The 16976-nt window shown below is 39.5% G+C and overlaps 1 protein-coding gene across 4 annotated transcripts in view; it reads left to right on the plus strand.

The window, feature by feature from the left end:
* Window positions 1-7982: 7982 nt before the first annotated feature.
* The window catches only part of VSTM2A (V-set and transmembrane domain containing 2A), a 28030-nt gene continuing 19036 nt past the window's right edge, over window positions 7983-16976 (plus strand). Inside the window, exons 1-4 of one of the 4 annotated variants that reach the window (XM_027574329.2) lie at window positions 7983-8823; window positions 10644-10810; window positions 11997-12047; window positions 15378-15714. In XM_027574329.2, the coding sequence (XP_027430130.1) occupies window positions 8745-8823; window positions 10644-10810; window positions 11997-12047; window positions 15378-15714 (634 nt within the window). In that variant the 5' untranslated portion in view covers window positions 7983-8744. Of the gene's footprint in view, window positions 8824-10294; window positions 10379-10643; window positions 10811-11996; window positions 12048-15377; window positions 15715-16976 lie in introns of those variants that run through there. The other 3 variants (XM_027574331.2, XM_027574328.2, XM_027574330.2) reach the window with 3 other exon arrangements.

Consider the following 16976-nt stretch of genomic DNA (forward strand, 5'->3'; position numbering starts at 1 on the left):
ACTAACCACAAAGTTACAATAATAAGCCAAAGGATTGCCATGGCAATCAGAGGGTCTTGCCCTTCAGAGATTGGTCAATTGATCATGATAGACTTAAAAATTAAGTAGATGACTATCTTTCAAAGTATTATTCAATCTATACAAGTGAAAGGGGGGAGAAACTTATGTCTGAACAGAAACAAGTTAATACTAAAAAAAAAAAAAAAGGTCTCCTCACCAAGTCCCCAGACACAATTTAAATAGAAAACGGGGAGTCATACCAAACCTTTTTCTATAACTCCATGCTACATAGAACATGGCTCAATCAAATATAGAACTCTAGACTGTTATGTTGGTCCCCTTCCCATATATATATTTCATGAATACAGTCTCAGGGCCCAAGTGTATTTTTTTTATTTAGTCTTTTTGTTTTGAACTAATACTAGTTTTTCTCTCAAATATCAGTTCCTTATTCTTCTGGATCGTAAGTCACCATTAAAGAAAAACAAAACCCTGAATGTAGGAGTCTCTGGATTCTCTTGGAGAAGTCTCCTTACACACCAGTGCCTGGGGCCCTAAAATGCTGCCATACTTTACCATTTTGGAGGCTTATGGAAATCAGGCCATACACAGAATCTTGGATCTGATGAGCCTATGGACCAACCTCATAGTTATCTCCCTTGTTTCTGAATGGTGTTAGGGAAGATATACTAAGGAGTTTGCAGGATCCTTATATGACTCCTTGGCAAAAACAGGTGAGGCTGAACGTTAAAATGATAGCACACTGAACTACGTTTGAGAGAAAGAAGTGAAGACAGGAGTGAAATGATAATATGGGAAAATGCCTGAAGAGAAACTGGGATGAATTTTGTGAAATAGTTGACCAACTAATGTGGGAGTTATGGAGCAAAATAACTGAATGGATACAAGGTTTTGGTAAGTGATGGGGGGGTGTATATTTACTATTTCTTTCTTTTTCTTTTATTCCAGAAGTTTCTTTTTTTTTCTTTTTTTTAATTTTATTATGTTATGTTAATCACCATACATTACGTCATTAGATTTTGAATATATTTACTATTTCTAAGATACAACAGATCTAGGAAATAGCCAAGTCCACAATGAGACAAAGGAGGTATGTGATTGAAGTAGAGTGAACAATATTTTTATTTGGTAAGAAATTAAAGATTGAGAAACCAGTATTTTGAAAGCATCTTCTAACTGAATGTTGAAGTAACTAAGGGGTAAAGGCAGGGGACAGGTTAGGGATTAAGAGATAAGGTGTTGAGGGAAACATGCTCTAAGTTGGATAGAATGAGCTCCAAAGGGACACAGTTAAATTCAACTAGGAGGAATTAGGGTGGGAAGTTCTGATCTTCAATTATTTGAAGTATTAGAGCAAAAGTGGTCTACACAGGTGAAGACGTTTCTTGTGGTATGGTATCAGCTAAACAAAACCATGCTTTTGGTAAGCCACTGAATGTGTACAAAACACAAGAAGAGTGAAGAGGGTGAAGATGTAGAGAAGTTTCCTAATCTTAGAAGACAGAACTCTAAGGCGCAGGAGAGAGATCCAAAGGAGAATGTTGGCTAGAGCATGGGCGAAGGGGCTCATAGAGTAGAGAAGGCTGTCATATATCTTCCATGGGGAACAAAGTGGTTACAGCATGCTAGATACACGTGTTGTCGGGTAAAGGTGTCACCTGCTGAAACATTGCAAGAGAATGAAGGCCAGCTACAGTTTTCCCTTTAATCCTATATGTATTTATTCCCCTTTTGCCTGTCCCATCCCACCCCTGAACTTCACTGCTGCAGGACTTTCTGAAGTGCTGCGCACACACACACACATGCCCTTCTCCTTTGAAAATGGGATAGTGAACACACCTTTTGTAATTAGTAATCAAGCCTTCCAAATATAAAACAAATCCCAGGAAATTCTAAAGACCTCCTTTATCTTTTTATTCCCTCTTTTTTGAACTGCAAAGCATTTTCCCAAAGTATAGTTTCCTGTACTTACGTTTCTTTAGTTGTAAAGCCTTTTTGCTTCCTCTTAGCAATCACCAGGACTAATTGATGATTCAGCCCAGCCATCAGGGGTTACTCCCACAGGGCCTCTGGGTCTCTCCAAAGAGAATGTGAGCTGACTCTTACCCTCTGTATTTAGAACATTCTGACTTGGGATCAAAATTTTCTTTCATTCAACCTCAAATACCTTCACAACTAAATCCTGGCCATTTATAGGAGTCTTAAATAGTCTTTCGTCTTATACCTTGCAAGTTACACAGTCATGATTCTCAACTTGATACTGAACTAAGGGCTCTATATTCCTCTTATACTAGGGTGGTCATATCATTTGTCATCCAGAAAGGGCTGTTTTTGAAAGCAAAAGTATGTGCTATGAACAATTATGGAGAGATAGTTGACATGAACCAAGACCATTCTATATTTTTAACCAACCTAGGACTTGTGTGATGTTCCTTTAAAAGGCTCAGGATTCTGAGCTGGGAAATGTACCAAGTTCTTATGATGACAGGGATCGATTATTTAAGTCATTCAGCCCTTCCTACTACAGTTAGACTAACTCCAGTTAAATTTATTACCATATAAAATCACTTATACCCATTTATTAACATACCTCGCTTAGTTTACTTAGAAATGAGTGGGACTTGCATACATTGTGGAGTCAGACCAAAGCCCTTTCCTCAATATAACTAACTCTGTGCTAGAACACAGCTAAATCAGTTATAGAACTCTGTTGCCTTGGCCGCTTTCTTATAGCATCTCATGAATAAAGTTTCAAGGTCCTATTGTATATTTTTTAATTTATTATTTTGAACTAGCTCCAGTTTTTCTCTCAAATATCAGTTCTTTATTCCACCAGTACAAATGATTATAATTCGCCACCATTTGCCTGTGGGGAAGCCCATACATTTCTCCTAAAAGATCACTATAAGGGTAACAAGGCTTTCCTTTTTATTCATAAATAAATAGCATAAGATCTCAGGCTCATGAGTGAAAAATAGGAATAAATGAAAATAAAAATAATAGTTAGCTTTTATTGAACACTTACCATGTACCTGGCATTGTCCTCACAAAGTATGAAACAGGAACTGTTATTCACAGGGCAACTGGGTGACATTCGGGGAGGATAAGAAACTTGCTTAAGGTCATAGAGATAATAAATGCTACAGGGAAGCTCGAACCCAGTCTGTAATATTCAATAATTGGAAAACATGTATACTTAAAAATGTTTTGAATGAGGAAATATGTATACTTAAAAATGTAAGGATAGTTAAATGTTTGTAAATTGCTTTGTTTCTTGAAAGATGTTCATTAGCATTATTATAAGTTATTATTTACTTTCATGAATACTGTAAATATAGGCAAAGAATCATGGACAAGCTTAGAATTATAGACTCTACCAAAAATTGCTGCTTTTCTTGTATTTTGGTTTTCTTTCCCCCAAATAATTATCTGTTGCACAAAAATAGATGTAGAATTTAGTTATTCATGTCTAATCAAACCCCTGGGATTTTTAATGAAAGAAAACATATATTGAAATTAAGAAATATCACAAACCCCAAGTTTCAACTGACTGCAGCATAATTTTGAAGCAAGAAGAAACATTCCAGAGATGGTAGGTGCAGCTACAGCAGCCTCAACTTCTCTAACTTCATGGCTTCCAGCTATAGATTTTTTAGATTTTTTATCAAGGGTAGGCACCTAGTTCCACGTTAACTTCTTTTGCTAATGAAGAAATTAGCAGACACAACTTATGTTTGATTATGAGCCCATTTTAATCTTTCAAAAGAGAAAAAAAAGATAAAGGTAAGGGTCCATGAGTTTTGTGGAGGACATCTAAGCAGATCGTGATATTAACTTTTACAGAAAATATGACACTTCCTTTTGCTGTTTCTGGAGGTCACATCTAGACCAGATATTACAGTTTGAAAATGACATAACATGACCTCATGAATAATTTGAGTTCTGACTTCCTGAACTGCAACTACAAAGTTACATCGAGATTCACAGAATATAAGCTAGATCTAGGTAATTTATATTTTGGTCATGGCATTAAAGGAAAAGATAAAGGGAGAAATGCTGTGTGGAAGACTAAAATGACCAGTAGCCATAAAATGGGCAGTTAGTCGATCTAGGCCACCTGGCTGTTTACCATGCTGATCACTTCCAATGACCACTGGTTATTCTTCCTCTCTGAATTGTTGATTTTATAAGACGCAAAATATGAGACAACTGGAAATTGTGTGGAGGAGATTCACAGACTATTCTCAGCAGCTGGAATTTCAAGTGACTTGTTTTGTAGAATCTAGGAGAGAGTTTGGGTGCAATTGATTTTCTTTTTAGTGGTCACTTTTTCAATATACCCTCTAAAGCCAAGAGCATGAACAAGTTTTGTTTGCTTGCCCTATGATAGTTAATCCTCAATTCTTTGTTGTAAGCATTTTAGATCTTAGGATCTTGATGAAAGAAAGTCTTGATTTGGTTTTGTGATGCAAGTGAGCAGTCATTACTTGTAGTCCCTGTCCTGTCATATGTAGAATGAGCAGTTTGGATTGATTGCTTACTAAGATCTATGCCATTTCTGAAATTCATTCATTTTAGGAATACATGCTATATACATGTACAGAAAGAGATGTCATTTATAAGTTGTTTCTGTTGTTATTATCTTGCCCTTGACTCTCTCATATCTTTGAAAACGTGACATGTGGAGGAGACCAGTAAACCCAGCCCTACCAGGGCATAGGCTTCTATGATTCAATGGAAAACAAATTTTAAAAGCTCATCTTCAGTTAATGCGAGTTAGTGACTTTCTCCTGACTCTGGTTTTCTTCCGTTGAAAGAGTTTCTCTGTGGATTTTTTATATTGCTTCCATATCTAAAGAGGTCTATTTCCTTTAATTTTCCCAAATGAGAAAAAAAAATACTCTAGGCATGAGATTACAGGTGAAAATATTTCTCAAGGCCCTGAAATATTCTCTCCTATGCAGTTTGAGCTTCTCCAAAGACCATGTTTAAGAACACAGTAGAATGAATCTCTTGGTGCTTGGATGGAAATTATGAGCAGTTCAACTAAACCGCTTGCCAGAGATGTGAAGAAATTAAGCTTATACTTCTGGATCCACAAGGATGATCTTCTAATTTCTTAGATGGTTCTATTTTAAAGGTTATTTCTAAATAAAATACTTAATTTGGGGTTTTCCAATGATTGAGACAATTTTTAAAAGTTTACATTGGGCACTTTAGCCCCAGTTTAGGACAGATTATGCAAGTAGAATAGGGAAAGTAATTTTATCATGAGACTTTGGGAGTGAAATATGGTGATTCAAAGTGAACAAATGCCCCAAAGCTGTCTTAGGAGAAGAGGGTAATGCAGTTGATAATCACAGATCTTGAAGAACCCCTCTCCTGCTTAGCTCTTGGGTGGATCAAACCTCTGAAAGTGTTTAGGAAAGACTGTGGACATCATAAGTCAGCAGTGTTTGAAAGATAAAGTTAAACAAGTTTTTATATACAAGAAAAGAGTGCAATGCAATCTAAATAAGATACCAAAAGAAAGGCAATGAAATGAACTCAAAGATTGACTTATACCTGAGGAAGGAGCATATTCAAATAAGAATTTCTATTACATATTTTAGGGGGAAAATAGCGTGGTGATACAAATATTTAAATTTTAAAATAGAAAACAAAAACAAAAACAAAAACAAAAGTTAGTTTAGAAGGCAAAAAAAAACAAATTAAAAAAGGAGATTTAAGATTTTATTTTTGGAGCATTAGTTCACAGAAAGGTGTTTGTTTGTTTGTTTGTTTGTTTGTTTGTTTGTTTGAAGAAGAGATTTGCAGTCATTTTTATAGGGTAAGACACCAGCAATGACCATTTTGGGAAAGGAGAAATGGGAAGGAAATGTCTCTCCCATTTCTGGATGCAAATAAGTAATCTGTCCTGGTAAGTTACCACCAATTTTGTAGGAGAATGTGGTGTTTTATAAGGACTTATAAAAATAGTGGGACTTTGTCTCGGAACAGTGACATTTTGATATATGAGATATATTTACATTTTAATTAAACTTTTTTATCATTTCAAACTGTTAATATAGAAACATTTTTGGCCTTAATAAGGGAAATGTTCTAAAGTAAATAATGCAAATGTGTTTACCAACACTATTTATAGTCCTTGAAATTATACAATAGTATCAATTCATACAATATAATATAATACATACAATATAAATGATATTTAAGATAAAATTATTGGTTTATCTTGGCAAAATTGAAAATAAAATACATATCAGGCATTTTTCAGAAGGAAAAGAACATAAATCCTTTTCCAATTTTGTCTTCCTTGTTACTTTATTTCTTCTTCTTTTCTTCTTTTTTCTTTCTTTTTCTTTCTTTTGTTGCTTAAATGCTTATAAAGTAGTTTGACAGTTTATCTGTCTTATAAAAGCTTTTCTCACACTTTTAACACTTTTTCAACTTATTTTTATTGTATTTTTATAGTTACAGAGATCAAGCTCCCTTTGAGAGAATTTGAGGTGCTTTGCTAAATTAATTCAGAAATTCCCTTGGTTTAAAATGGATGGCCCTTTTCTTTATATTGGAAACTGTTCTAACAGCAGATAACCTTGAAGTCGGGACATTTTCATGACATATTAATCTCATGTTTATGTTAAATGTTTCAACTAAATCTAAAACCGTGAAATAAACATTAAGCATATCTTGTTAGGGATAAAATTTAAAGCTGGAGACAACTAACCTCTGCAACTAATACCTGCAAAGTTTGTTTATTTTCCAATAATTTTAAGTATGGGGTAAGTATATTAACTTGGATTGTTTCTATATTCTGAACACATTCTCCACAAGAGAGTATTTGGAGGTAAAGAGACTTATTTTCTTGAAATGACATACTTCAGAATCCTTTGCTCAATACAAGAAGGATATGGAGTCTTGTTGGCCTAAACATGAACAGATGTAAAATATTCCCCATGACTTTCTCCAAAACTTACAAATCTTATACTCTGTCTCTACCCATAGTGAAAGGTAAATATATCTTCAGAAAATAAATAATATTGTATTTTATAATATGTTCTGATCATTTAAGTTATTGCTGCATTCAGCAGTAGAAGGATAAGTGGTTTAAAAATCCAACAGCTCTGATAAGGTTAATTTCTTTCTGGTCAGTGAAGGAATTAGCCAACTACAAATTCTTTACCAGTAAAATGAAAATACATATACTGCATTGGTTTCCTGACAGCATTGTTAAGGCTGAGTCATATTTTGAAATAATTTTGAAGATTTGTGGTATAGTTGCATAGAAATAATAATGGGAATAAAATATCTGGTATTCTGCTTAGATAGCAAATGATTTTAATTTTGTTAAAAACATTTAAATTCATTGGCTAATGGTTGGACTTCATAAGGACAAATGGAGTCTTTAACATACTGTTTGTAGATTCTTAATAAGAAACAGAATATCTCTATCTCAAACCCTCTCCAGGGCAAATAAGTAGATTTGTTCCAAATTCTAAAACTTACTGCTTTTTTCCCCCAATATAATATTCTTTATTCATATATCGTAAGGAACATTAGTTATTGTTATGCAAAAGAAAAGCATATAAACAAAAAGAAAAATCATGCAATGAAGACCTTACTGTATTTAAAACCCCTCCCCCATTCCACAACACAGATGAGAGCAGGAAAGGCAGAGGGGTATATGAATTTAAAAAATCATAATAAAATAAAATAAAAGTAATCATAGTATGATGGGCTTTTCTTTCTGGAGAATTCTCTCAGTACGTGACTTTTTATACTTTTTGGTCTTTTCAATTGCCAGCTGAGTGGTATGGGTGCCTGCATGAGCTGTTTCTCCTCGCCTGGAGGCTGTTCAGCAATAAATTCGTGAGGAATAATAGCATGTGATCATTCTAGTTAAAGCAGTTAATAAACTGGCTAAGCGACATTTCCCTCAAATGACTGTTTTCATCGCCCCAAAGCAGTCTCCTTCACCCCATCCCATTTCCCCCTTCAACAATGCCCCAACTTCCTCCCCAAATCTCCAGCTCCCAGCCCCCAACAATCCTACACCGCAATCCTACAACTGTATTGTCCTCTTAAGCGCCGAGCGATCCAGTCTGCCGAGGCAAGAAAGATTCAATCGATGGGGAAAAAAGGGCAAATTGGAAAAAATAAATGCTCCTGCTCTCCAGAAAGAAAACGTAGACGGAGCCGCCAAGCCCCGAGCCTGCCGCGGGCTGCCCGGCCAGCGTTCCTGGCTGGTGGGGAGCCGTCCGGCGCGCAGAGAGTTAAAGGCATCATCGCAGCCATTAGAGGGAAAAGTTGCGGCGCGGCGAGCCCGGTGAAGTCCTCCAGCCCGCCCCCCTTGCCCACTCCCCACTTCCCGAGCTGGCTCGGCGTTTAGGGAGGGCAGTGATCACGCAAGCCGGAGCAGCGGGCTGACGTTGGACGAGCTGCCAGGTAGCTGAAAGCAGGCAGCGAAGCAGCGGAGGCACTTCCCCGCGTTGCAAGCCCGAGTGTGGACTCGAAGCCTCTCCGAATCCGAGCCAGCTGGTTTTAACCTTTCGCGAATTGCACTCCCCTCTCCCCAAAGCCAGTCCTCGCGGAGTGAGCTCCAGGATGTTTGCAGGGTCGCGCGCAGGGCTCTGAGACTGAGCCTCTGATACGTTTGCATTCCTATCTTTTTGGGCTTTTTGGCTGTTGGCTACACTGATGTGACCCCCCCCTTTTTTGGAATGATGGGGGTCTTTTCGGCATATGTTGGATTTGTTTTCTTTTCCGTTTTATATGTTCAACAAGGGCTGTCTTCTCAAGGTAAGTCTGTGCTCATTGGCAAATATACATTTGCTTGCGGAGTGCGTGTGTGTGTGTGTGTGTGTGTTCTCTATATTCCAAGAACGGCCAAGCAGATGTAGTGAGATTCTTAGCAAGTAACAGTGGAATAGTGTTCTGTTTGGCGTTTTTATTTAAAGTTTATTAAATAGTAGGCAAGCTAGATTTGAGAGCAAATCTACTTTGTGCCTGACAATGAAGTGGGGTTCCTGGGCAAGCGCAAACACAGGGTTGTGTGTGTGTGTGTGTGTGTGTGTGTGTGTGTGCGCGGGCGCGCGCGCGCCTTGTATCTGTGTTCATGCACTGGGTAACCACTCATGCATACATAATCATGGCAAACAAATAGAGCTGAGGATGGGGGGCTCTCCATTACCAGTCCTCCTCAGTGTAGGCAGAATTGGTTTAGTTTCCTTTTTCTGGGTCCTTGCTACTTCGTTTGCATGTGTGTTTATCAAAGGACAGACTCCTCTGAGGACCCATAAAAAGGCACGACTTGCATTACAAGCCGCAGCAGCCTGCTGAATCCAGTTTGTTCAGGACTTCGCAGGCTGCAGGTGATCATTTCATGCAACCATGAACAGATCACATCTCTGCTGCCAAAAGACTGCATCACTTAGGCAAGCCAGAAATGCCATGTTCCTCCTTCCAGCTTAAACAGAAAAGTCATTTTCACATCAGAATGTCTTCTTTAACATCTGCTACTTCCTTTAAGTATAAATACAGTTCCCCTTCAGTTGAGATCGTTTTGTTATTTCCTAAAATTCTGAAAAGACACATTGATGGTGCTTCTCTTTAAAAAGTGGGGGGAAAGAGCATCCACCCTAAATCAGTCCTGCAGGCCCTCTGTCCTCCTGTCCACGAGTGTGCGTTTTAACTGTGCACTTCCGTCAGCCACAAATCTCTCCAGGATTACTTTTAGGGAAACATCAGTTCTTCACAAAGTATCCCTCAGACCAGATAAGAACAACCACCCAGAGCATTCCATGTTAAAGAAATGCCTTTGGGAGAAAGGGAACATTTCATTTTTGTGAGTTTCACCTTAACTCTGAATTTGCAGACAGGCAGTGTCAAGACTGATAGTGAAAAGACTGAAAAAAAAAATCTCTGGTGACTTCAAAACAGTCTTCGCTCTGAACTAAAACCAGTGTGTGATTCTTATATGCCATGATATATGGCAATTTACAATACAGCTTGATGAGAACAAATATGAAGGTTAATCTAGAAAGAAAAAAATGTTCACAGCTTAGAAAGTGTGCAACTCGTTTCACGCTGTGGCTTAAAATCACAGTTGCTAGTAATTGTTTTGATATATCAGGCATGTGCATTTTGACAGGTAATCATGATCCACTCTCTATTACTTGAAACAACCAGTTAGTCATAGGTTATTTAGAAACTTAGAGCAAGAGGCTCTCCTCATATATCAACTTGACAGATTTGTCAAAAATGTAGCTCATTGAATCCCTCTGTAAGTTTTGGGTAATGCTGCAATCTGACAAAAGGCATATGGATCTAACTATGGGCAACTTGGCTAAGAGAGGTGAGTTATTTGGCAAGCTTGTTAACCTTTCCATTACCTGGACTTCATCAACAACAAAGTTATTTAGGCATGATACCAAAAATGGACATGAATGGGGCAAAGGAAAGGGGGTTGGGGAACCAGGCAACGTCCCAGAAATCACAGAGGGGTTTTGTTGCCTTTTTTTTTTTTTTTAAGTCCAGGAAAAATGTAGAGAGCTCTCAAGGAACGAGACGCTGACAAGAGTGGTGTGGGTGTTCCAAAAGGATGCGTTTCTGTTTTGCAGCAAAATTTACCGAGTTTCCGCGGAACGTGACGGCGACCGAGGGACAGAACGTGGAGATGTCTTGCGCTTTCCAAAGTGGCTCTGCCTCGGTGTATCTGGAGATCCAGTGGTGGTTCCTGCGAGGGCCCGAGGATTTGGAGCCCGGGGCCGAGGTGGCTGGTGCGCAGGTAGCCGAGTCGCGTCGCCCGCAACGCCGCGTGCGTCTGTCCCGCTCACCCCCTTAGTCCTCTAGGTGCACCCAGGGATACTGGACGCCCCTGGGGCCCGCCTGGCTCTCTTAGCGTGAGTGATGCCAGGGAGTGAGCCCGAATGTGTCCTGGTGACATTACGTTAAAACCAAGGAGGAAGTCGTGTTGTGTGGAGTGTTTCCCGATTAAAACTGGGAATAACCTCCTCCTTTTAGTACCGGCTATTGTCAAGCTGTCAATAGCGGGGGGACTACTGTATTGTTACAGCTCAGGACACTCTCTGTCCCCCTTCCAGGACGGTGGGGTCGGGAGGCATTTGTCTGTGTCTGCATCACACACACACACACACACACACACACACACACACACACACACACCTGTCAGTTCTTCTCACGACTGAGGCTAGGAAAAAGAGATTGGGAGGAGGGGGGAGAGAGAGAGGGAAAGGGAGGGGTAAGGGGAGGTGGGCGTGGGAGGGAGGGAAAGGGGGAAGAAAGCGGGGGAGGGAGAGAGAGAGAGGAGGGGCGGCGGAAAGAGGGGGCGAGGTGCGAAGGTAGAGGGAATAGGGAGTGAGTGAAGGAGGGGAGCGGAGGCTACTCTTGAACACACTAGAGAGGAGAGCGGAGGGGGGGGTGGGAGGGGAAGGGGAGGGGTGGAGAAGGAGTACGGACTGGGAAAGGGAAGCAGCGGGGCGAGGCGGGAGAGAGAGGGTCAGCGCCGAGATTGAACGGTTCAGCAAAAGAGGCGGCGGACTTGCCCAAGAGAAAAAAGAAAATCTGGAAGAGACCCCAGGGAGGGGAGGCAGGCCGGGCAAAGACGCAGACTCCTGTCCCCGCAAACTTCCATTCGCGCCCGCGCCCGCTCGGGGAGTCCAGCCCTCACCAGCCCGCGGTGTCCGGGATCCACATCCCAGCGCGCGCGACTCGGCAGCGCCCCCGCGCGGTCCCGCCGCCCCGCGCCCAGTTGGCCTCCGCGGCAGACCCGCCGGCTGCGGCTGCGCTGGCCCTCGCCGGTCTCTTTTCTAAATCACCCCAACCGAGACGTTCCTGCTACCACCGACTGGGTCTCGCCGAGCCTCGCCGAGCTGGCTCGGCGCGGCTGCGTTCCGGATCAGGACGGGGACCGTCAGGGTCCCGAGTCTGAGCATCGTCTCCTTCTCCCGCAGGTGGAGCTGGTGCCCGACCGAGACCCGGACAACGACGGGACCAAGATCAGTGTGAGTATCACAGCGACAGGCGACAGGGGGCGCCTGCCTTTGTCAGCTGCCAGGCAGGCCCCAGATGAAAATTAGGGGAATTTTAGGATTTTAAAAGCCTTTTAACTTATTGTCCCGGAAAAAGGCAATTTCACGAACGCAAGACGAGATCCAGTTTTCTCTTTCTTATTTACTGGGTACATAAAAATTGAAGCAGATTTAGAGTTGATACAATAAAATTATTTATTTCAATATCGTAAATATTTAAACAATTACTAGAGAATCATTTGCCAGCCAAGGAGTGTGACACTTTCTTCTTCTCTTTTTGGCACTTACATAACTGTAGGATATAGGACTGCAATACTAATATTCATTCAAAATCACAGAAAAACTTATCCTTTGATAGGAAGTAAAACACTAACTTATGAAAATCTTCCTAGGCAGGAAAAAATTCAACAGGATGTTGAAATTGTATTGAAAACAACACAATTTTCATTGTGATTCATAATGCATGCAATGTATTTCTAATGACAATGCTCAAAATCATATAAATATAAAACCATAAGGCAATGTAAATATAAAACATAATTGGAGGAGTTCGACCTATTGAAAATAGAGATGTATTTTGACTTTTAATAATGCTATGTGAAGGGCGCCTGGGTGGCTCAGTTGGTTAAGCAACTGCCTTCGGCTCAGGTCATGATCCCAAGGTTCTGGGATCGAGCCCCGCATCAGGCTCCCAGCGGGAAGCCTGCTTCTCCCTCTCCCACTCCCCCTGCTTGTGTTCCCTCTCTGTCTCTCTCTCTCTCTCTCTCTCTGTCAATTAAATAAATAAAAATCTTAAAAAAAATAATGCTATGTGAAATTAGAAATAAAAAGAAAATTGTATTTTTTTTACTACACCACCAATGAAGCCTCCTAGAATCACTTTATGTTGATAGAACTGCTTAACTCATTCATAAATAGTAAGCGAGTTTTCATTACTAGAAATGAAATAGTTATATAAAGTCAGAAAGTACAAGGCCTGCTTAGCATATATGCTATACATAGGAATATATATAAGTATATATTCTTATTCTTTATTCATTTTAAGAATTTAAAAATCCAATGACCTATATTAAAAAAGAAAATTTATTCTGAAGCTGTTACAATAGTAAAAAAGTGGTATAAGATTGCAGTTATATCATACCTAAAAGTATGAAAATATATTGTACTTAATAGAACCAAATTCTGTGATGTAAGTGTATAATCTCAACATGGAAGCAAATATCAAACAAAAATAAGACATAAACCAAAAACTACAATTTATATTCATAAACTCACTTTTTAGAATATTTCAATTCAAATATTATGATATTACAGAAATTATTGTTTTCATACAGTGCTAGAAAGGTTTTACTGGTAAAATCAATTGTTGACAGTACTTAACCTTAACTATTTCATTTTTATACATATATGTAGTGGCTAGATTGTTCACTGACTATTCATGCTTCACCCTTCGGCCATGACTATATCCTCCAAAGACCAGTAAGGAATAGCCTCACACATCCTGAACTAGGGAGCCATACAGTTAAGATACATGATCATGCACATAACCACTAACAGTATTATCTATGCTAAAAGTTCATAATATCTAGTGCATCAGCAAAAGTTCTGGTTACAGACTGACACAGAAAGAAGTTTATTCCCTGTTTAACAAGGTGACCTTGGTCATGTGTCTTAAACCAGCAGTTGTTAACTTAGAATTCTCAGGAATGCTTTTATCAAACACTGATAGGAGCTGTGCCTCCTTGAGATGCAAGCTTAATGTTTCCACATTAATCCAAATGAGGCCATTTTCTTTATTATCATTATTATTATTATTATTAGTTTAGAGAGGGGGAGAGCGAGGGGAGGGGGGGCAGAGGGAGAGAGGGACTCTTCAGCAGGCTCCATGCCCAGGGCAGAGCCCTGTGTGGAACTTGATCTCACGACCCTGAGATCATGACCTGAGCTGAAATCAAGAGTCGGAGCTTAACTGACTGAGCCACCCAGGTGTCCCGGATGAGACCATTTACTAAAGCTCCCTAGATGATTCTAATGTACAGTCAATGCTGAGAATCAAGGACCCAAACCCCCAAACCTCAGTTTACTCTACTGTAAAATAATAATCATATAAGTACTCCAACTATCTCAAACTTTATTAGGAGACTCAACTGAGACTATATTTGAAACTATTATTCCCCATTATTTTCATAGTATGAGTATCTTAATATGTAATTTTGCATACAAATAAATACATACTATGGTTATGGTTCACATATTGATAACTATTCATATATATAACTCTGTATGTAAAACACAATGAACATTTCCCTAGTTTTCTTAATTACTTATGGCCATTTGAAAATGTATGCCTTCTTTACTTCATTTCTCTGTCTTCCAAAATCATGCAAATCCTTAAATCCTGAGTGTCTTATGAAATCCATCATCCTGTCAATCATGGATAATATATGATGTATGTAAAACCTAACTGTTCTGATAAGGATGTTTATGGATATACATGTGTTCATGTATATTACACATAATACAAACTTATAATCTTTTAATATTTATATTTAATTTTGCTATTAATCTGGCATAAACATTAGTAGAAGAAATAAGAGAGCCAGTTTTAATTTTGAAAATCAAACCAGTGTCTGATTGATGGCATCTCCAGGTCCAGTAGCATAAAGACCCTACCATGGCAGGGGGTATGCATTCTGACCATAAGACTCCAGGTGACCTTAATCTGTACCCTGAGCCATACCACCCCAAGACTCTTGGTAAGACTGCACCAAACATTTGAGTAGAATATTAAATATTCACATCTATTTTTGTCAGTACCTTTAGTAAAGCATCCCAGTGCAGGGATAAAAACACATTCTCAAACTCTGTTGTGACCAACAAAATAATTTTGTGATCTCTCAGAGTTGTAGCCTGTAGAAAAGAGGCTATAAAACTAAATCATTTACCAAATTCTGTTTGTGCTTCATTTGACTGAGCTATCCAGGCAGAGGTCAATCTCATGGTTGGAAAATGGCAGGACTGTTCCTGGAACCTGGGAAATGAGGACCACATGGCTAATAGAATCTGGTACTGTCTGGATTGAATTAATTATTCCATGATTTTGTGAAGCCAGTTGTTAGTGCAATGGGATAAATATGACCTCCATATTTGACTGTTGAGAAAATAAATAGTTCTCTGACTGTGGCTGTGAGGCTATTAAGACCCTTTAATTTTCCAGCATTAGCAAGCTCAGGAGCAAATGTGGGAACAAAACCGTTTGATGTATGATGTAGCACTTTATTCTTTTTACCTGCAATTTTTCAGACAGTGAAAGTCCAAGGCAATGACATCTCTCACAAGCTTCAGATTTCCAAAGTGAGGAAAAAGGATGAAGGCTTATATGAATGCAGGGTGACCGATGCCAATTACGGAGAGCTACAGGAACACAAAGCCCAGGCCTACCTGAAAGTCAATGCCAACAGCCATGCCAGGAGGATGCAGGCCTTCGAAGCCTCGCCCATGTGGCTGCAAGATATGAAGCCTCGCAAGAATGTCTCAGTGGCTATTCCCAGCAGCATCCACAGCTCTGCCAACCAGCGAATGCACTCCACCTCCAGCCCTCAAGGGGTAGCCAAAATCCCCAAACAAAGTCCACAATCAGGTATGGAAACCCATTTTGAGCCTTTCACTTTACCACTCACAAACCTTCCCACGGGAAGATTGGTCGAGTAGACAGATTTATGTGTGATGGTTTTAAAATTGGAGACCTAGTTCAGTTGAAATAATGATGGGATGAGACACGGGGAGCTTGAGGCTTGCCTTCACAGAGGATGTGAGTTGCCCTGTTAGTCGCTGACAGTGCTTCATGTCCAGGGGACCTCAGAGCTGGACTATTTTTTTCCCCCCTTCTGTATTTACACATTATAAGAACAGTAAATCATGTAATGTTGGTTGCATTATAAATGCATGTTCATTTTCTCTACAGATTTATGTATTGATAATGGCCAAATTAAGAGACTTTCACTTAATCAAAATGTAAATGAAAGAGACAACACATTTTCAGCGGCCCATAGCTTTAAGCAGGATTGTTCTCCAAGGGCTTTTGATTTTGAAGGAGAAACTTCAGCTGCCTGTGATGAAAGTGATGATGATAATGGGAGGAAGTGAGGGGGGGATGAAAGGCAGTAAGTGGTGCAGAGATAAGGCAACTCCGGTAAATGTGCCTCCGATGCCAATTTAGGAGCTTAGTCACACATTTCCAAAGTCAGCTGTGCAAGTTAAAGCTGGTCTGAATGACATTAATTTATGCAATCACTCAGCCAATGGAAACTCATTGAAGTTTTAACCTTGATGTGGGATAAAGACTTCTTGGAATGAGCAGTACCCTGCACAACCCCGTGACTGTTCTGTATTTTGTTCAAACACTTGACGTAATATTACAGGATGAAGGGAGCAGAAAAATATTTAATTTATCATTCTTTAAGTTTTTCCTTTACACTTTATCACTGAAGAATTATTGATACTACTGTTGGTAATAGAAAATTACATTGCTAACATTCAGTGTCACTTTAGCCATTAAATACAAAAACCTGGTCATTTCATTAGGAGGATTTCAAATACATATATATATATATATATATGCCCTTTTAAAATAATGTGTGTCAACCTAGGTTTCCTACTCGTGCATCACGTGCTAATGGATATGCTTTGTAGGCAGCTTGACTAAGGGTCCCTGGAAGTTTGCTTGCCTTGCCTTTAAATGTAGGTGAGCAAGTATCCCAGCATCCCTTGGTCATGGCAGTTTCTGCCAATCTGATAAATAAATAGCCTAGTCTCTTAGCCCCCGCTAAGGCTCAATTTGTGTGGCTTTGTTTCATTTTCCTCTTTCTCATCGTTTTCGTTTTCCAAGTTAAAGAATAAAAC

This window comes from Zalophus californianus, chromosome 12 (assembly GCF_009762305.2).
Source record: "Zalophus californianus isolate mZalCal1 chromosome 12, mZalCal1.pri.v2, whole genome shotgun sequence".
Taxonomy (NCBI): Eukaryota; Metazoa; Chordata; class Mammalia; order Carnivora; family Otariidae; genus Zalophus; species Zalophus californianus.